The sequence below is a fragment of the Aptenodytes patagonicus genome, chromosome 3, assembly GCF_965638725.1.
Source record: "Aptenodytes patagonicus chromosome 3, bAptPat1.pri.cur, whole genome shotgun sequence".
NCBI lineage: Eukaryota > Metazoa > Chordata > Aves > Sphenisciformes > Spheniscidae > Aptenodytes > Aptenodytes patagonicus.
Window position 1 is genome coordinate 97458816 of NC_134951.1, and position 22037 is coordinate 97480852.

Genomic DNA, 22037 nt, shown 5'->3' on the forward strand with positions numbered 1-22037 from the left:
TATATTAGATATAAAGAAGAAATTATTTAGTATGAGGGTGGTGAGCCACTGGAACAGGTTGCCCAGAAAACTTGTGGGTGCTCCATCCCCGGAAGTGTTTAAGGTCAGGTTGGATGGGACTTTGAGCAACCTGATCTAGTGGAAGGTGTCCCTGCGCATGGCAGGGGGATTAGAACTAGATGGTCTTCAGAGGTCCCTTCCAACCCAAACCATTCTATGTTATTACAAAACTTTTAACGAAATGCTGAGTTCTTCTTCCAGTAGCATAGGCTACATTTTGTTTCTAAATCTGTGAGGGTAGATCTGAAGCACTCTTCTCATCTTCAGCTTTGTAGCTTGCCCTGCTCCTACAACACTGCTCAAAGGCAAAGCCTTTGTCCTTTCCATAGCATTTCTAGTGCTACACCTTTTGTAGCTGTCTAAAAATGCAATTTAAACTCTTTATTCTGCTATTTTGCTTGCTCTGTTGTATAACTGCATCAATAAAAGTCCTCTTCTAAGGAGCACTTCACAAAGCATGTGTCTAGATTTGCAATGCAAAGTAAAATCTCCTTGTACAGGAGTCCTATGGTCATTTAATTCTCATAAATGCTGGCACACTGTGTCTCCCACTAAAATTGTGGGATTACTTTCTGCTCTCCAAGAGTTTGGGAGTTATAGTTGCTTTTGAATTTTGCTTTTTTTCTTCTGTCTCTCTGCATAGTTGCTCAGTAGTTTCTTCTGTCATGTTTGTGACTGGCTTATATAATACATCCTTGACAGCAACATTTACCAGAACAGACGAAAGACATTGTAATGCAAATAATATTTTCTGGTAACAATGTCTGTCAATCTAAATATGTGTCTGCTTCAACTGTAAGCATATGGATGCATGGGTCCTACGGTGACCAAAAAGGAAACCTCTTTCCAGGCTGGGAAAGCTCTTCATGGGGCAGAAAGACTCTGCAGCTAACTGTTCTCGTCCCAGGTCTGTCCATCACTGAAGACAGAAACAATAGAATAACCCCTGGAACACAGGTTTGTAACACATTTTCAGCCTATCCTACCTGACCTACAGGAGTTTGATTTTTACTTATTTATTTACGTCTCTAGAAGATTATGCTTAATTTTGTAGCATGCTGAAATATTAGGCTGTACTTTATTCCCTTGATTTTGAGACTGTATACTATGCAAGCTGATTTAGGTGTTAAAAAAATTTGCTTTGACATCTATGCCTCTGAATGCCAAATACTTTGCCGTGATCCAGAAAATGCTAGGGGCCAAGAGATATTCTTCTCATTGAAATGCACCTTGTCAAAACAAAAATTTCAGGGATGGGAGGAGAAAACTGGTCAGTTTCAAAGCACGAATGAAGCATCCCAGGACAGACCTGGGATGTCTGGTCCCGGAGTGGAAACCCTTGTGGTCAGGGCTCAATTCTCCCGCCTGTTCAGACAGCTAATGTATTTGGAACGATTTGTGAAACGATAAGTCAGCTGAACTGGGAGCTGCCTGTGCCTAGTCAACAGAAGTACTGAGAGCAGGAATACGCCTCAAGTCAGTTTTGTTTTTGTTCTTTAAAATGCCTTATTTGAGACTGGGCAGAAGCATTCTGCATTTGGAAATCTGCATTTCCAAACCTTCTTTAGGAGATGCATATGCTTATCCTTTTTTCCTTAGTCTAGCAAGAACAGGTCTTAAGAATGAGGGCAGGTGGGGTGGTGATTAGTGTGCCCTGTGTTATTATAGGCTGCTATGGGATAGAGCGCAGCCAACCCTTCCTTCTGAAGCTGTGCAGGTGTGCAAAAGAGGAATAAAAAGGCATGAGGGCAGGCAGGCCAGGATGAGGGACCATGTGGTGCAGTGGTTATTTTCAGCTGAGAGAGGAATCCTGAGATTCAGCCTCTGATTTAAAACAAACAAACAAAAGAACAACCACCACCACCAAAATAAAAAATCCAAACAGAAAACTCCACACAAGTATTTTTATACATATTCTTATCTCTGACAGGAGTGTTGTTTGTTCTTTCAGGATGCTCTTTGGATGGGCTGAAACTGTTTTGAAGCTGCTCAGGCAGAGGATGAAATGGAATGGGGGGGATCTTGTGTGCTTTGGGAAGTTACTGAAAGCCCAGTGTTACTGTGTGCTGTCAGTCCGGGCTGAGCAGCTCTGAAGAGACAGGTAGAGGAGGAGTGTCTCTTCTGTGCGTTGATCGGATGTAAGTGCCTGATGAGAGCTTGCTCTTGCAGCTTTGAGTTCAAAAGCTTGATGTCATGAAACTTGAAGTCTTAAAACAGTGACAGAATAGAGGGGTCTCTGGTTAGACAGCTGGTGAAACACTGTTTTCAAGATTTGCCTTTTTCGAAGTCCTGGGACTTCTTGTTTTTCTTGAAGGTCTCGTAAGTGCTAAGCTGCTGCAGCCAAAGAGAAAACCCAGCTGGCAGATGTCGCCAGGGGGTTTCTCACTGAACCCAGTAGCTCCTTTTCTGGGAGTTCGTTTGCTGCTTTTCACTGGTAGGAAGGATGCTGAAAGGTTTCTTTTTCTGGCGCTCTTGAGCTACTGAAGTCATTGGTTCATTAGTAACTAAGGGACAGAAGCATTTACAGGAAAAGCTTCTAGAAGCTGGCAATAGACTTTTCTCTGAGAGAAAAGTTGTTTTGATCCCGTTTGTTTTTTCTGAAGGGTGAGGGATTTGTCCAGAGTGATCCAACTGCTGATGAAGTATCTTGTAAAATATGACTTGGGAAGCATAATTAATGTTATATCATGTGATCCGTCAAGCAGCCCTACAGAAGGGACCGAGAATAATGACTTTACCTCAGAGGGTCGCTTAGTCTTGCATAATGTCAGATGACTACATTAGACTTGATACTGTGCAAAGTAATATGGGAAGAGAATGCAATGAATACAGAAATCTGAGGGATGTCAGATGTCCTAAAGTATGATCTCATTTTCTGATCTCTGGAAAAGGTATTGCTCAGGTATCTTTAGTGATACTTCTTTTGCACTATCTATAGTAGAGACAGCATTGTAATTTTTGATGTACCTCCTCCTTTGACATAGCTTCAGTACTTAAAGGAGAGTAACTGGACTGTCGGAGATTTTGCCTATAATGGATTCAGATTAGCCCATTACACTGAAGTTGAACTTAGTAGTTATAAAATCAGGTTAAATCTCATCCCTTTGGGGGAGTGAGGGGGGAGTTTGAACAATAAAGCCTGCTCCCATGCTGACGCATTTCCAGAATCTCTTTGTTTTCAAGAAGCATTGTACTTGAAGGACTGATCCTCAGCAGGATTGCTTTGTCATGGGGTGAACAGTGGGTCAAAGGACTCTATTAATATGAAGTTCAGTGGGTGTTTTGGTTTAGTGTTGGTTTGTTGGTTTTTTTCTCCTGCAACAGTTAAAGAAACACAACTATTCTTACAAACTGGTGGTTGGAGTGTCAACATTTGCAGGACTTTTTTTGACAAATTTATAGTAACTGTTGAGAAATTGGATCTTGACTGATGGGCTTAGGGAGGTAGTAATAGCATCCTGCCATTCATATGCTGTCATAGAATCGTTTAGGTTGGAAATGACCTTTAAGATTATCGGGTCCACCACTGCTAAGCACTGCCAAGTCCACCACTAAACCACGTCCCTAAGCACTTCGTATACACGTCCTTTAAATACCTCCAGGGATGGTGACTCAACCACTTCCCTGGGCAGCCTGTTCCAATACTTGACAACCCTTTCAGTGAAGAAATTTTTCCCAATATCCAATCTAAACCTCCCCTGGTGCAACTTGAGGCCATTTCCTCTCGTCCTATCGCTTGTTACTTGGGAGAAGAGACCGACACCCACCTGGCTACAACCTCCTTTCAGGTAGTTGTAGAGAGTGATAAGGTCTCCCCTCAGCCTCCTCTTCTCCAGGCTAAACAACCCCAGTTCCCTCAGCTGCTCTTCATAAGACTTGTTCTCCAGACCCTTCACCAGCCTCGTTGCCCTTCTCTGGACACGCTCCAGCACCTCAACGTCCTTCTTGTAGTGAGGGGCCCAAAACTGAACACAGTATTCGAGGTGCGGCCTCACCAGTGCCGAGTACAGGGGCACGATCACTTCCCTACTCCTGCTGGCCACACTGTTTCTGATACAGGCCAGGATGCTACTGGCCTTCGTGTCCACGCTATGAATTGAATAAACCTGTTAAGTGGCCAGCTTAGCTTCCACTCTGTTGGCTTTTATTGATGCAGACCTATAGCTTATGCTGACATAACAGATGATTTAATAAGATCCATATTATACAGGAAAGAATGTCAAGTCAGAATGAGCATAAAGCTAGTAACGTGCAATCTTGACCTGTCTTGGACTTAGTTGCTGTGCTGATCCTGAGCAGAATAGCCTTGAAATAATGTGTCGCATTGGACTTCTCAGAAAAAGGCAGTAAAGTTTCAAAGTAACTCAGTGGTGCTTCTGAGATAAAAGGCAGTAAATGTAATCTGAACCCTTCTCTCATGAGGTAGATATGTCATCATTACTATCCAAGGGAAGAATACCAAGGCCGTATGAAAGTGTGGTTCAATGCCAGGTTGCCTAGCTTTTGCTTTTGAAGACTAAGATTAGCATTTTGGAGGTCCCAGGGGTTGTAACATTACATATGAGGCTTCAGCGGCAAGTTGAAGTCTTGCTTATTATCCTGAAATGTTAAAAGCATGAAAAAGCTGTAACGTAAGTGTTCCCATTTAAAAACAGACAACTAAAGACATAAGAAATACAAATGTAAGGAGGCCTTTCTTATTCTTTTGCATGCAAGACCTTTTATATGGTGATGGGAGAAAAGGGAAGAAGATAACCCCAGGAGTCACTGGCTGCTTCTGAAGCTCTGAGAATTCTCCCTTCCACCCTGAATGATGCCATTTCATGGTGCATTTTGTCTGGTCTGAGCCCCCTGCAGGTTTATACTCCGTGTGCTCAGGTTTCACTGTATTAGAATAGTGCTTTTGTAGTATTGATCACCTCGGATCTGTGTGGATGCCGTTTTTGTTGCAGCAGGAATAGTTTCAAAGATGTTGAAAAGTGATTAAAATGCTTCCTTTTACAGTAGGGTCTATGAAGACAAATGATGGCTACAGAAAGCGGCTTTCCTATAAAGGTGTTAAGGATTTGTAGGGAATTCTGTCTTCAGACTGTTGAATGAGCTAATTTATCACTAGAGATTAATTACACTTAATTATATACATACACTGAAAGGCTCCCAGTCTCTGTGCTCTTGCCTGTCTTAATTTTTATACATCCGTTTTATGCTCCTTAGGCTGCACCATTGCTCACCTCCTTAATGTCCTTCATCCTTTCTTGCTTTCTGACTCCTCCATCTTAACCAGTCAGCCATGTTTCTGTCCTCTTCTCCTCCGCTATCCTTCTGTGATATTTTCACCACAGCAAAACTACTACTGTTTTTCCTCCAATGGTTGAGTATAACTGGAAAAAAAAAAAAAACCAACCTAAACCCACAACGAAAATGCAAGGACCAGTGCTTTTACAACAAAAATATAGTCCTGAGTTTAATAAAGCTATTTGAACTTTTGCAGTTTGCTCCAAATTTTCGGTACTGACCCAGGAACCTTGTCCTCCTATATGTGTGTTTAGTGCTTTGATGTTGCAGAAGGAATTAAATCACTTTTCAAGAAAATATAGTCTCTCTTATTTGAATAACTACTCATGTTGTAAATCTATGGCACTGTATAACTTGTGATTCTTACTCACGTGGCCCAAAAATCTCTGGGAAATGGGGATTAGCATATATTAAAATCAAATTTAAGTCAATTTGTCTGATAACAAAACGCGGTATTTAACTGAACCAGAGTAAACTGTTGCGTAGAGAGAACAAATTATGTAGTCTTGGGATTTGTATTTGATTGTCTTATTGCAACAGACTACAGATAATAGAAAACTGGCTACCAAATTGGTCATCTCCACAAAAAGGCATGTCTAACTATTTTACTCTTACAGTTTGCTAATCTCCTTGTTAGAGTTGACTTCTCACATTATGAGAAACCAATATAAGTAGAATGTTTCTACTTTTTCATTAAATGGAGAGATAGAGGCTTGCTTTTTCCTAAGCTGTAATTAAAGCTGGTTATTCCTGCATTCATGAAGGCAATAGATGAAAACTTGATTTAGAAGGAAATATTTTAAGGCTTGCTGACTCTAAAAAAGCTAATTTTCTTAGTGCAAGCAGTTTTAGGATATTTTCAGGCTGTTTTAAAAGGTAGAGTCTTATTTCTAAATGAAACTCTGTATGCATCTTTATCTTGTAATCATTTTAAAAGCTGAATTTGGATTAACTTGATGTGGTCATCTGCATGCATGATCAATAGTTACTTTTTTGGAAGATGTGTGACACTTAATAGCTTCTGAAGTTATTGTGAATAATAATTTAAGAGTTCATCCTGAAAATATTCCTTCTAATTCATTTATTAAAGTGCAATTAAATAAAGGCATAACCTGAGTTTAGTTTTTAAAGACTGCCTGAGAGAATCTTAGGTTTGAAAGTTGCTCCTTCTCCCAGTAGTCCAGTCATCCATCCTTATTCAGCCTATGTGGATCTGTAGATGGCAATTTAGTTTGAATTACTGGTTATGTGTTTCTCTACACACACCTGTAGACCTAATTTAGGTGATGAAGTTTTCTTCTCCTTCAGGTATGTTGAGCATAGATCACTACGCTACACGTTTGCGTGTTTCCATAGGCACATGGGGTTAAAATTCAATAGGATGCATTCATTTTACACTAGGGACTTTAGCACAAGCAGACTTTGGCAGTGTTTGTTGGCATAGATAAGATGTAAATCAGGCACACAAGGGTCAGAGTTTCAAAGATCCATAAGCTTGTGCTTGTTTTGACTTCGGGGGGAGCTGGCTCGATTCTTCTAAAATTATGGCCATGAGGCCCTAGCTACAGTTAAGTCACAAATACAGGCAGTTATTCTTGAAACACAACACAGGTATCTACTAAATGTACTTCTCATCACGTGTACAAGAACATCTTTGTAACTAAATGTAGTGGCTTAATCCAGGCAGAAGCATGATGCATATGGTGTGTTGTTTTTTTAAAACACTTTTTTTTAATCAGGAAGATACAAGAGAAGAGGACTTGAGAGGTCTGTAGTCCAAAAATGCCAGTTCTACTTCTGTTCTTTTATACCAAGGTGATTGCACTGCTGTCTAAACTTTAGTCACGTTGGTTGTGGACAGCATTCAATTTGGCTTTCCTAAAATGTGGTATAGGTTTAAAATTACTTCTTCATTTTAAAACAATCCTTCCCATGCCCTCGTTTCCTTCTAACCATCTGAAAAAGGTTTAGAAGCACAAATGGAAAATAAAAATTAGCAGTTGAAGCTGTGAGGGTAAAATTACAAGGATTATTTACCCTCATGTTTCACTTAATAAACTGATCGACAGTTGGGATTAAATGAATTTTCCTCCACTCAGTGTTAGTATGGGATACCATTAGGTTCCTGCTGTTGATTGTATGTCTGAGACATCCATGCTCAGCCTTTCCTTGGAAAAAGAATGCTAAGTTAGCTGCATTATTGATCACTTGCAGCCTGCTAATCCTGACATTTGTAATTCAGTTTATATGAATGCAGAGAGGGGAGAGAAGGACTGATGTCTCTTTACTTAAATGCAACGAGTAAGCTGGGCCTCTGAGCCAGGTGGGGCATCTGCTAGGGTTGAGCAAGCAGCCAGTGCTAAATTTTGCATTTTAATAACAGCTAATTTCCTTTGTGCTCAGACCGAGTTTGTACATACTTTTCCCCTGCCGCCTCAGTACTCGGGGTGGCTGATGGTGGAACCTGCAGCCTGTCAAACTGTGCAAAAAGGAGGTCCCTGCTCTTTCTGCGGTTTCAGGAAAAAATATGCTGGATGTGGGGAAAAGCTGTTGCTCGTGGAAGAAAAGCTGAGCTGGAAAAGCTTTCATCCATGTTCTGGAAGAATGCTTGGGGAATATCCGCTGAATACAGTAAATTAACTTGGTCTCACTTATGGGATAGCAGAAATACTGCTGTTGGAAAGAAAACCTCTCCTAAAAGGACTTGCTGCTGTCCCTGTCTTTTCATGAGATAATAAATCACACAACTGGGGCATGTTCAAGAGAGCAAGGCTAGCTCAGTTTGGGTTTCAGTGAGGACTTGGTATAGTAGTTTGTGGGTTTTTTCAGTTCCTCGTGGTACAAATAGAAAGGGATTTCTTTTGTTGCAATCAGGCAAACGCATAGCAGTGTCTTGTACCCTTTATGATAAGCAGTGCTGTTTTGGCTTGTGGTAGTCATTTTCACACCCACCTACTCAGGCTGCATGAAAAATACACAGTTTAAATCCCTGCAATGTCTGAGACTCATGATTTCTCTTTCAGAGTTCAGATGGGTCCCTCTCTGGGGTTATGCAGAAGTGGAAGGAGTATCAGCTCCAATGCCTGAAATACTTGTATGAGGCACCCCCCATTGTGGCAGGTAAGCCTGCTTGGTAGGGGTAGGATGTATTAATTTTTAAAATGCATGATAAGAGTAGCAAGGGAGCGCTTATGAACTTGAAAATACTTCTCCAGGTTACTTTCCAGTCAATTTCTTCTTTATCCATTTGCTTCCGCCTGCTCTCTGTGGGACTTTTCCCTCTGCTGAGGAAGCATTTTATAGAACAATTTCATTGTAAAGATGTTAGTTTTTAGGTCCAGAGTGTTTTGCAGCGGCAAGTGGTGGCTGTAGCACATCAAAGCAGCACGCTAATGTAATATCCCTGAAACCTTTTCAGGGGCCAGGGTTGAGAGATCACACAGGTGTTAGGAAACCTGGGACCATGTTGGTCACATTGACCTAGCAGTTTGTGGGCCTTAAAGTTGGTATTAATTATTTTAAGCATTATAAAATGGTGAAATGGCTTTAAAAAAAAAAGTGCCTTAGTGAAAATGAGAATGCAGCTTGTCTTAACAGTTGAGCTGCTGTAATGCGCTGAGAGCAGCTGCGATGTGCCAGCATCATGGTGTTTAGAGGACACTGGTGACTTGTCAGTGATGCTCACAACTGGACACAGCGTGGCCTCTCCTATGCTTCAGTGCTTTTGTGACACACTGAGAAAGATAAGACGGATCTAAAGTTGTATCTGTGAAGAATTATTTCAAAACTGTTAATTTTCATTCTCTCACTCTGCCATAATAATGTAGTTAAGAGCAGTAGTAGCTGATGACAGCAACGGCAGGGAAACATTCGTCTCCCTCCACTCCATTACCCTGTTGAGCAGTTGAGTGCTGCCCTCTAAGAATGACAGTTGAATAAACTTGAAGTATTCTCATGTTGATTAAGCTGTAATGCGAAGTTATGGTTGTGTATGGGTATTTCATTGATGGATCTATATATTAGGCTAGACTTTCCAACTGCACGACTGTGAACCTTTCTCAGGAATTATTATCTACAGTATTCATAGCAAACATGATTTTAAATTAAACTGAGACACATAAGGGTGTAAAAGAAAAGATGGGAATGGATCAGTATTGATTTACCTTTCTTATCCTGTGATTTAGTCAAAGACCCTAATCTGTTCTTCAGTTCCCCCCTGAAACAACAGTTTCTTGTTGTGTGGGGATAAACTCCTTTAGACAAATAAATCTCGTTTAACTCCACATCAAAGCTTAATTGCATAATGCTGTTACGGCTTAAATGCACGTGTCCGTGTTTCTTTTTATCTTCTGCTTTTCAGTCTTTTCCTCCTTGCAGTATTAATACAAGGCAGTGGCATGACCATCCTTTCCATCTCTCTGCAGAAGGCAAGTTCTGCAACAGAACATTTGACAATTATGCCTGCTGGCCAGACGGACTGCCCGGCACCTATGTGAATGTCAGCTGCCCCTGGTATCTCCCCTGGGCTAACGCAGGTAAGAGCCTTTCTTGACAGGCACAGCTTTAAACCAACCCTGTTTTTCTTGCACAGTCTTAGCAAGGATAAAATTGGCTTAAATGGCTATGAGTGCAATCAGTTCTCTGCAACATAACAGTAGGAATGGGGCTCAGTATGATACACTCTTTATCTCTGTTTAGCAAGAGAAAATGAGGGAAGAGACTGTTCTTAAGGTTGCATTTAGTTTGGATTTTTGTGCTCTCATCTGTTTTTGCTGCTTGAATAGTGGTGACTATTAATAAAATAGTACTGTGGTGCTTGTTGAAGACTGACTAACAATAGAAATGGTGTAGTTTGAAAACTGAGATAAAAGTATCAAAGTTAGACGGTAGGTCGTCCTGTAGTAGATAAAGACAAAAAGGTCTAAAGTGAAAGTGTTTTGTGCTGCTTCCTGAGATGAACTTACTTCTCAGAATGCTGCAAGATGAAGGCATTGTCAGTGTTTGCGAAGACTTTTTCCTCTGAAGGACTGAATGTCACCTTTAGATTTTACACCCTTAAGTACATGTATGCTTGATGTCACTTGAAGGCAATGTGCATAAGATCGCTTCGTCTAGTATTCTGTCTTTGAAATCTGACTTGTACAACTTCTTCTTTGTGAAGACCTTTCTATGTTTTGAAGCCTAAATGAAACAGTGTATTAACTAGCTACCTTGGAGTGGTGAATTGGCTTTGGCCCCTGTTAAGGGACAGAGGATACTGGTTAATGAGAATATATAAATCTGACTGCTGGACGTAAAGATGGTTTAAGTGTGGAGTACATGTTGTAAGTGTTGGTATGAAGGGATTTCAGGAATTAGAAAGAAAAGGAATGGGATGGGATGGTCAGAGGATACTTAGATGTATTGGATAATGTGGGACCTGGGCGTGATGCAAATGGTATGGAATAAGGGGTGGAGATTGTATTGGGTCTGGCTGGGATGGAGGTAACTTTCTTCATAGCAGCCCATATGGTGCTGTTCTTCCTATCTATGGCTAGAAGTGTTGATAATGCACCAGTGGTTTGGCTGTTGCTGAACAGTGCTTGCACAGCATTGAAGCTCTCCCTCCAACCCATGCCCTGCCCAAGGCCAGTAGGCTGGGGGTCTGCAGGAGGCTGGGAGTAATGGTTATGTGTGCTGAGGTCCTGCTTTCCAAGAAGTGGCTGGACATCTGCCTGCTGATGGGAAGCAGTGAATAAATTCCTTATTTTGCTTTGCACATGCAGCTTTTGCTTTCCTTTATTAAACTGTCATCTTGAAGGGGTGGTGGCGTGTGTGTGGGAAATCTTGACACCAAAATCAAAATGTCATCACAACACTGACAAAGGTGGACAATTTACACACACAATAAAACTCCACCCCTTGTCCCTTTGCCGCTTTACAACCACAAAAGATTCCCCACAATTATTACCCTCTCTGGCAATGTCCAGTCCGTTTTGCCCGTTACCTCTCCCAGTTACTGTCTTTATCTTGACCAATGAGCTTTAGATCTTTTCTCCCCCATCCTGTTGAGGAGGGGGAGTGGGGGAGTGCCTGGGTAGGCGTTTGGCAGCTGACCAAGGTCCAACTCATCACATCTACCCATAGTATCTCTGGGGGCCTCAAGGAAGTCTCTGCTCTGCTGCCTGTAGCACCTCCTCCCCTCCATCTTCTCTGACCTTAGTGCTTGCAGGGCTGTTTCTCGTACTTTTTTTTCTCACCCCTCACTGCCAGACAGTGGTTGGCCCTTTCTTACATACGTTTCCCCTGAGGCGGCACCATCTTGGATGAGGGGCTCAGCTGTGCCCTGCAGTGGGTCTGTTGGAACTGGCTGTCCCCCTGCGTGGGGCAACTCCATCCTCTCCTCACAGAAGCCGCCCTGCAGTCCCCCGCTGCCAGCACCTAGACACAGATGCCCAGTACACTTGGTAACCTGCTGTAGCACTTAATGGCTCTTACTGTTGAGTGGGAGAGATGCTTGGAAATGTACAAATTTGGTGGTGGGGGGGCCAGAGATGTCAGGTCAACTATCGCAACCCTTTAACTTTCTGGCTAGCTTTAAGCCTGTCTCAGAGGTAAGTCCCTAAAACAAAATTGCTGAGTCTGGATTCCTATTTTCACTTTAACTTGGTGCATCTTTTATACTAGGGTTTCAAAGGAAGAGATGGGAACCAATGTTATGGTGTACTTAGTGGTTAGGGACACCTGTGGTGTGGGGGGGAGAGATCATCCGCTCTACTCTTTCTGCCCCTGTGCTCTGGGATCCTGCTGCCGCTTGGTTACCTCTTCTGCCTTGCCTGCTTTCCTAAGTGACCTGCATGCTTTGGCTGTTTCATTGCTGTCTTTTTTGTGCTGAACATCTATGTTGGGGTGACTTCCCCACCGCCCCTAAATGTATTGCTCTGTATCCTACTGGGTGAATATTATGCTACTGTGTCCATATTTCCAACTTCTGCACATCTTTTTTATTATCTCAACTGTCTTGGTAGTAACTGTCAAATTGATAACCTCTGAAGTTAAAATGCTGTTTGCTAATCCTCTTCAGATTATTAATAAACAAGCTTTTATAAATGTACAAAATTAATATTTACCTCATAATTAATTGACATAAAGTTATTGGATGCTGCAGAATTTTTTCCAGTAATGCTAATCTCTCTGGATATTTAAAACTCTTCACAGGATTAAACTTCTTTCCTTTAAACCTATTTACTTGCAATCTTTAAGACCCTGGACACAGTTATTTGACTTCCAACTGCTCTTGAAACATCACTGCTGGAGAGAGCCAAGGTTTAACACAATACTGCAGATTAATAAATTATTGGAATGCGCAATATCTTTCATACTTTTGGAAATAAGTTTTTTTTTTTAAATTAATTACCCTGAAACCAATGTTTGTTTCAGTGAAAAGAATAGCAGCATTTTGCTTAACCCCTTGCTAGGGAGGATTGAAAAAGTACTTCAGAAAGTCATTAAACCTCTGGATGTGTTCCCTTGTTGTGCTTACTGTGCATATACCTCAATCTCTGTTTTATCAGAGAGGAATAAGAATGGAACAAGGAGGCCTTTCATGGTCTAATATAAAACAAGAAGTTTGTGTCGGTGGCAGGTATGCAATTTAGGAGCCTGAATTACCATGACCTGATACTATTTTGTGACGTCTTGTGGAGTCGTGTTCAAAGTGAATGTTAATGGGCTGCCACGAAGAGGTAATATCTTTGTAATGGAAGATCTAGAGCAATAGGAAATTGGACACCCTGTGATTTATAGTAATCACTAAAGCATGCTTATTACTTGTTCTTGCTTAGCCCCCTACTTGGAACTTGAAATAGATTTTAGCACTGCAGGGCTTCCATCTCTTCACCTGAAGGAAAATGGAGAAAATGAAGATAGACCCTGTTTAGGAAGTACCTTCAAAACCTGTTCAGTGAAGGTCATCATTAAGTATGAAGTGCTTCAGCCAAGCTTACTCATTTAAGACTACTGTTCCTTTGATTAGGAGTCAGTTTTTCAAGTGTGTTAAAAGTTTGCTGGGGGACTCCTCACCATACCCCCAGAAGTCCCCTGGGGAATAAATTGAAACACTTGAAACTGAGTACTGCTTATGATGGGGTGCTGAAATGGAGCGAGCATTGAGTGCAAGTCTCTTTGACCTCGCCATTTCCCTAAAAAGTGTAGAAGAGTTGGAAGCAGGGACAGGTGAGCCAGGAGGCAAATAGAAACACTGGTCATTCAAGGATAGGATTAGGAAAGCCAAAGCCCACCCAGAATCTGACAAGTGATGTGAAGGGCAACAAAAAGGGCTTCTAAACAGATACGAGAGAAAATTTGGATCCACTGCCGAATGGGGTGGGAGGATCTTGTGACAAAGGGTGGAGAAATGACTGAGGTACTCGCTGCCTTCACTGGTAAAACTTGCCTTCAGCAATCCCAGGCCCCTGAGATCAGTGGTAAAGTCTGGAGCAAGGAATAGTTACCCTTGGTGGAGGAGGATCAGATTATGGAACACTTAAGGAGGACATACACAAGTCCATGGGACTTGGTGGGATGTACTGACAAGTGCTGAATGAGCTGGTTGATGCCATTGTGAGGCCACTCTTGATTATGTTTGAAAGGTCCTGGCAATTGAGGGAGATTCCTGAGGACTGGAAGAAAGCCACTGTCACCACTATCTTCAGGAAGCACAAGGAGGAAAATCTGGGGAACTATAGGTGATCGGCCTCACATAAGTCCTCAGGAAGGTGATGGAGCAAATAATCCTGGAAACTGTTTCCAAACACATAAAGGACAAGAAGTTGATTTGGGAGTAGTCAGTGTGGATTTATGAAGGTGAAATCATGCTTGATGAACCTGATAGCCTTCTATGATGAGATGACTAGGGGAGACCAGTGGATGTTGTTTATCTTGACTTTAATAAGGCTTTTGACACTGTCTCCTGTTAACATCCTCATTGACAAACTGATGGAGGGTGGATTAGACAAATGAACAATAAGATAACTGAAAACTGGCTGAGCTCCTGGGCATATAGGGTTGTGGTCAGCAGCGCAAAGTTCAGTTGGAAATCAGTCCCTAGTGGTAGAAATTGGGTAGCAATTGGTGGGGATGATCCTTCCCCTCTACTCTGGGGGGTGAGACGCATCTGGAGTGCTTTGTCCAGGTTTGGGCTCCCCAGTATGAGGGACATATGGACATACTGCAGCAAGTCCAGCAAATGACCATGAAGATTATTAAGGGATGCAAGTGTCTCATATGAGATGAAGCTGAGAGAGCTGGTATTCTTCAGCCTGGAGAAGGGAGGACTTGGGGGATCTTATAAATGTGTATGGTCACAAATTGAAATGCAGGAAATTTCCTTTAAACATAATTATTTTACTGTGAGGTTGGTCAAACAACTGGAACAGGTGACCCAGAGAGGTTTTGGAGTCTCTATCCTTGAAGAAGGTGATCAAAGCTTGACTGGACATGGACCTGAGCAACTTGCCCTAGTTCACCCTGCTGTGAGCAGGGTGTTGCACTAGGAAACCTCCAGAGTCCCCTTCCAATCTTGGCTGTTTTGTGATTCTCTGTTTCTGTTAATTTTTTTTAAGATGGTAAGTCTTGGTAACTAGTTACTGTCAGGTGTTACAAATTTCTGTTGGTGTCAGCCAGAATAGGAGATGGGGAAAAAGAATTTGCATGGGAAGAGTTTGTAATGCTGGAGCATTCCTTGATCAATTACAGGTTTTGGAAACCTTATATTTTAACAGCTTTTATTCTTGTTTGTGTCCCACTCTTCTTGTCCTAGTGGCTGTCAGTCCTGAGCCTGCCGTTCTGCAAATCTAAACAGCAGATGTAGCTCAGCAGGTTGCCTAGCAGCGTGGCAAGCCAAAAATGATGTGGAGAACTTTTTACCTGCTCAGCAGGTACGTGCTGTGTCACTAGTCCAACCCCACATGATGTTAGCAGGTTCTTGTCTCTACTTGCTGCCACAGAGGTGCTCATTGAGGTGTAACTTTCTTCTCACTTCCTTAATGTGGCAGCTTTGGAATCACTGCCTGCATTGTGGGCGTGGGTTCAGCAGTAATGCTTTCTCCAGGTCTTTGGATTGCTCATTTATGTCAAGGTACAAGAGCAAACTGTAGGGAGATGGGAATCCGTTCATTGAAAAACTTGAGAATAGAACTGGTGTTCTCAGTGCTGTATGTGTATTCAGACTTGTGTGCATACGGAGACTCAAGACCAGTCTTTCACAAGACAAATCAATGGAGGATGGGCCTGCAGGTCTTTTGTGCTAAGCAATGCATGCAGTTGCAAGGTTTTGTCTCACAGCATCACTTACCTTGTGATGGCAACATTTGTCTTCTGCCCTTTTTGAAAGTGCCACTTGCTGAGGCGGCCTATAAAGTACAGCAGAGACAATCAGTCCTGTCCCGCTTGTGTGTCAGATCTTTTTAGAAACGCTGAGCCTGAGACTTTTTCTTGTTGTGTTACCTAGAGCGTGTGTAAGCATCCCTGCCAAACTTAGTATTGGCATGCTGTCTGCAAGGATGGACTCTCCCTGAAGGCTGGGAATATGTCTGTGATAATTGGTTAGAGGAAAGATCGCAATATTAGACCAAGATTTTATGCTCGAAACCACGTATCCCTGTATTGCTACAGACTTGCTTTGTGACAGGCAAGTAAATTAAAACTGAATATTTAGAGGAATTTTATTTTATAGCTCACACTGAAGTACTGGACGTTGAGTTGTCAGTGCCCTTTTGGGATGTGGCCCAAAGGTTGGTTTATTACATGTTTCTTCAGTGGCACTTTGCTGCTGCTTTTTTTCCATCTAATTGCTAAATAAACTCAGCATTTGTGGTAGCTGTGCAGCAAAATAGATTGGGAATTTCACCCAACTGAAATGTGTGTGGGGTTTCCTCATTCCTCTGAGTCTTCCACCTGCCCCATGCAGATCAGTTTCCTGATTGGTGTTGCAGCTGCATTAGCATTTATCTACTTCAAGTATATCGGTCATTATAGTATTGCCTTAACTCAACAAGAAATCATGAAATAAGGATAATATAGGTATCTGGGTACTCAGTATCACACTGAAGCCAAAGGAACTGAGGTTTAGAGTAGCCTCTGCTTCAATGCAGGTTAAACCATTGTCACTGGAATGAGAAATAGGTGGCTAATGTGTCTTACAGCACAGTGCAGGTGTTTGGTATCATAGCAAATGAGGAACCCAATCATTGCTGGGCTGTAACTATGTGGTAGGAGTTCATAGTTATCTGTGTCCTTCTAGTGCCATATAAAATAACTTTGTGCATGTGGTGGGAAAGCCCTTTGGGACAATGAGAAGCAGTGGCAATGGGGCAAACAGACAGTGGAGGGGAATCGAATTTTGGTCGAGTAAAGCATTCTGTTCAGGATTATGTAGGTGAAATTCATAAACTTTCTTTTTGGGAAGACTACTTCTTCTGTTTCAAAATGGTGTTTTGAAATGCTTTGAAAATATGAAGTGAAAATGTCTCAATTACCAAAACAAATGTATGCTTAATTTCTGCCATGCCTTGCTTCCCCACCTCCTCCCCCCCCCCCCCCAAAAAAAAAAAAAACCACCAACCCAAAAAAAACAACCAACAAAAAACCCAAAAAACAAACCAAAGCTTTTGGTAAGACAAGATTGTATTTGTACTTCTAAGAGCCTGCTTATACATCTTTGAAACAGTGAACTACAGCAATTTCAAACCTGTATGGGCTATTTCACTCCAGCTCTTTGTTTTGCTTCTATTTCTTCTTATGCAACTCCCACCATTGGGCAGGTCTTCATGGGGAGATGCTGAAGTAGCAGGAGGGAGGTTATTGCTGGAAGGATTTGTTCTGTGAAGTTTCCAGCACAGATTTTGGACTGTGGCCAAAGCTTATTGAAGGCAAATTTCAGATACTTCTGGCTGCCTGAGTTGAAGTTTTTGTTCCCATATGTCTCTTGTGTCTTGGGCCAAACCTTGCCTTTAGTGAAAACCCAGAAAGCCTACTCAGTTTCTGGTAGCACTGAAGCTAACACCAGGTAAACTTTGCACATTTTGCTATCCACATTGTAGTCAGTCAGATTACCATGAGTTATACTTGAGCAGTGGCTGTCTCAAAGTTCAGTCAGTGCAGAAACCTCCAAGGGGAGCAGTATTCCTTTAAGGGACAGCAGGCGCCTCACCTCACTGTCACTGGCTATGTGCTTTTTCTTGTTACCTTCTTATAATTGAAGGCCAGCTGCCAATAACACCATGTGGATTTGGAAACTGTGGAGCTGCACAATTCATCTTGCAATTATGCCTCCTCTGGGGTTCTGATATTTTATTCTTTAATAGCACTAAATCCTTTTTAATTAACCTTCCAGGGGTACTAGTTTCAGACGAGTTATGTGAACAGTAGCCACATCAGTTGCTCCTATATGCACTGGGCTGCACAAAGGCTGGCTGCAAACTTGCATTAACACAGAGGTGGCTGTTACTCAGAACACTCAGAATCTTCTGAACTCTTTGAATGCTTTTGTTTCAGCTTAAGTCCTGTCTCTGGTTTTGAGGTGTCCGACACCTGAATTGGCTTGACTGCTGGTCTGTATCTGTATTGGTATCTTACTCTGGCACTATAGTGAATTTTGAAGCAACCCCCTGATAGTCCTACTTGCTGTGACTGAGTTAGTTTGAGCAGTTTGGGGGTCTGTTTCTTTGGAGGAAACTAAACCAGAAGCTGTGCCCCAGGTGTGCATTGGATTCTCTTCAGTCCTGGATAGAGACATAAGACCTGATGATTTGTCTGTACTACTATGAAGTCTTCCAATGTGACCATATACAGGCCATTGGAGGACTCCTAAACTACCAAGCTCTCGTTAATGTTTCTTGTGCTAGGTAAAGGGACAGATAGCTTGTATGACTTTAACTGCTGTTGACCATGAGGCCTCAATGCTTTGTAATTCCTCATGCTCTGTAGATCCACCTTTCTCCTAGTTTGAAGTCCTTTCCTTTAACTGGTAACTTCCGTTGTCATTCACCTTTGCTTGAATCGCTTGTCTCCTATAATTCACTTTATTTTCTATATTATCCTCTCTTTACTACATTATGTGTTGCAATGGTGACACCTGCTCCTTTGTTCCCAGAAGACCATGCAAAGTACAGCCTGGGGACCCCTGGAAACAACATAGCTTTTCAGCCTGTGACGTGAAAGACCTGAAAGTCTCTCTGGTGGCAGAATAACCCAGCAGTAATATCAGATGATCTCTGATAGTAACCTTGTGGCTGCCTCTGGCTACTAGAGATGCAGTCAGAGTCTGATTAAATCTAATAAGTTGAAGGGTGTCGTGGAGATCTGGGACCACAGCTGTACTTCACACAATAGTTTTGCCCGGTCACAGAGACTGCGTGAACCAAGCTTCATGTGGGGGTGTGGTAATGCAGAGGCCAGGGACTGGGTTGCTGCTCCAGAGTACCTTCAGGTGCAAGGACACATCCAGGTCAGCTCTTTCCCATTTCCCCCTGCTGTAACCTACGTTCGAGACCCTTTTTCCAGCACTCCCCATTCCCTCTCTGGTGACAGACCTGCTTTTCCTGACGTGTCTTTAGGTAGGTGTGAGCTCTGTGTGAGGCTTTAGGTGGAAATGGGGCATTACCTCAGAATCGCCAAGTGCTGGAGGTTACCAGTCTGACCATAAGGGGTTTATGCTTTTTAAAAACAATTTCCCTAGGGCTATGAGATATAGGCAAACCTTCTTGTGCTGCAGCAGAGATGATGGAAATTGTCTGCACAGTCCCCACCCTGCATTAGTGTCTAGCTTAGTCCTGGCTACTGTTTAAATCATGAACTCAGCAAGCCCTAATACTCCCCTCCTGTGTGGTGTCTTCCCCTCCCCAACAGCTGTGATTATAGGCTTACACAGTTGTAATGGCATCATGCACAGCAATACTGCAGATCCTGTTCCCTGCTATACAAGCAGCAGAAACATAAATGTTGAAATGGATTTTGTCTGGGATATGATTCATTCATCTGTGGTTGTGCCCACCAAGGAGAAGGGCTGAAAAAGGAAAGAGAACCTTGTCACATTTGTCAAGGTGTTGCCACAAGTGCTTTGGGTCCATGGCATGCCATATCATGACCCAGGTGAGAGAGGATTACAAGTAGACTTCTACCTTGGCAGGGATTTTGGCTCATTGACTGTCGGTGGGGGTGGCCAGTAGCATAATGCCCTCCCCACAGCAGAGTGCTCCCGGGCTGGTCGGGCGGCAGCGTGGTGGGGAGCAGGCTGGTGGTAAGCACTGGCTTGGGGTCAGGGGAGTGATATAACCAACTTCATCTATCTGTAAGTCTTGCTCAAATGTCCCATGAGCAATGTGGTCCCACTAGTCTCCTGGGCCCACCACCATCTGCAGGCTATTGGAAAAGTTTCTGCAGCCGACTTTTTCCTAAAAGTCATTTAGTGTCTTCCCTGCTCCCCCCCCCATCCCCCACCATCAAACCTGGTCATGGAGGGCTGATGTTCAAGCAGCTGCACTCCTGGGGCATTTGCTGTGCTGCAGGATTAAATCCACTGTCCTGGTCCTCTTCCCTTTCCCCAGGTTTGCCTGTGTTTGGGCACTGTTCAAAGTCGGAGGGGGAGGGAGTGCTGTAGTGCCACAAGCAAAAAGCAGAAACAGAAAGAAGCAGCTTGCTTTTGTTTGTGAGGCCTCCTATGTGTAATGATGCTGGGGTGGTGAAATGCTACTGTCACCTGTGCGAGGCAGACCAAAGGAACACTATATCTTGCTTTTTAGAGGGGCCTGCGGAAAGCCCTACAGCTGAGGAAGCAGACATTTGTGTGAGAGTTTTCCTTCAGACAGTTTTGAAGTATATACATGGCTGGAACATTTGGTTTGGGGGACCAGGTTAAAACCTTGTCTGGTTTAATCTCTCACTTTTTGTTTAATCATCCAGTTTTGTAGTTTGAGATCTTCTTAAAACCAAGATAGTTAGCAGACGGCTACGTGAGTGTATAGCTAAACTATCTGTTTGTCTTTTAACATGCAAGAAAATAAATTTCACTTCAAATATTGGATACAGTGAAGCTGATTAGACATTTATTACATTTCTTCCCTTCTTTGCTCTAATAAAACCAAGTTTCCAGAAAGCTCTCCATAATGCAGGAAAGGGGTATGACCTTTATTTCAGTGAAAAAGATGTTGCTTTGCATTTGCTAACCCATAAGCAATTCAAAATTTATACTTCCTTGCACTAAAAGCTGTCTCAAGCTAATTGACAGTCTCGGTTTGCTTAAAAAACCTAATAATAAAGAAACCTAGTCTTTCAAGTTCACATCTGCCTCTGTTTGTTAGTCTCCATCTGGTAGTACACCAGAGAACTCTAGAACATATGCTGCTCATCTCAAGGGTAGATATAGGGACTGTTGGAATAAATAATTTAAAAAAATCATTAACAGATAGATATTATTAACATGCATCTATTGTGGGCCATGTGGCAATGCCATTCTCCATTTTATCAATTTTGTTTGTTTAAACAAATAAGATATATTTTTAAATAAATTGTTGGTTAACTTCAGATTGCAGTAGAGCAGTGACTTATGAACTTTCAGCTGGGGTGAGATATGTGACTTCCTTTAGGGACAGTGAAAAGCTATATGCTCCGATTCCTCTTCTGCTGCAACCAAAACGTGGGTGTTCCTCATCAAATGTGTGATAGGAACAGAAGGAGACTTTGCATGTGGCCAGACATTAAAGTGCGTATATGGGTGATGAGAGCAGCTTCATGTTGTTCATATGTTAGGTACAGATCTGGTCACCTGAGGCCGTCTAGGAAGAATTCTGTTTTCTGCATTGCTGGACATAGCATAAATGCTGGACAGCCTTGCTGTAGGATATCAGCTTGCTGTGTCTGCGTCTGTGGGAGTTAGAGTAGTTGGCAGGACTGCATGTTTTCCAGCAATTTTTCAGTTATAACTGTATGATGGTTTTGTTTTGTTAAAGTACTTCCTTGAGATGTACTGTCAAGGATATCAAGGCACACCTCTGCAGAGACATAGCTGAGCCTCATTCTGTGGCTGCTTGAGAAGTTGCCGTCAGCTGATCTGACTGTGAATAGGACATTTAAGTGAGAAATAAGCCCCGTTACACCCAGCTGCAAGGAAGCTAATGGACTACCTCTGTGCCTTGCCCATGCTAGTCTGGTAGGTAGCTTAGCTTCCAACAGACATGTGTGAGCTCACCAATTACCTTAAACTTCATCTATGCTCTCATTACAGGTCTTGCATAACTGAAGTATATATTATCTACCCACTTTTATTTGTTCACAGTACAGTATACACTGTTAAAAGGAGGGACCTCAAACCTTTCTTCATGTTACTTGCACTTAAGAACTTGCAGTTTTTAATTACAGTGGACAAAGAGTAAACTGAACTAATAAAGGGCCTGAATAAAACATGGGGCTTGTGTGTGCTACATAATTAAATGCCGTGCTGAAAACAGCTTATTATCTTTCTGGCTTACTTATACGTTGCTAAGTAGTAAAGTATTGATTTTATTCCCCCCCCAAGTCCCAAAGATGGGATAAAACATGAATACCTGATCTTAAAACAGCATAGGTGGAGAGCAACTTGCTAGAAGAGCCATATGACCTGCAGCCCACTTCTTCCTCCCTTTTTCAGGAGTCCCTGGCACTTCGCC

General features: G+C 42.4%; 1 protein-coding gene across 1 annotated transcript in view; it reads left to right on the forward strand.

The window, feature by feature from the left end:
* The window catches only part of GLP1R (glucagon like peptide 1 receptor), an 87824-nt gene that overhangs the window by 22559 nt on the left and 43228 nt on the right, over positions 1–22037 (forward strand). Inside the window, exons 2-3 of the mRNA XM_076335552.1 lie at positions 8379–8475; positions 9780–9890. Of these exons, the coding sequence (XP_076191667.1) occupies positions 8379–8475; positions 9780–9890 (208 nt within the window). The remainder of the gene's footprint in view (positions 1–8378; positions 8476–9779; positions 9891–22037) is intronic.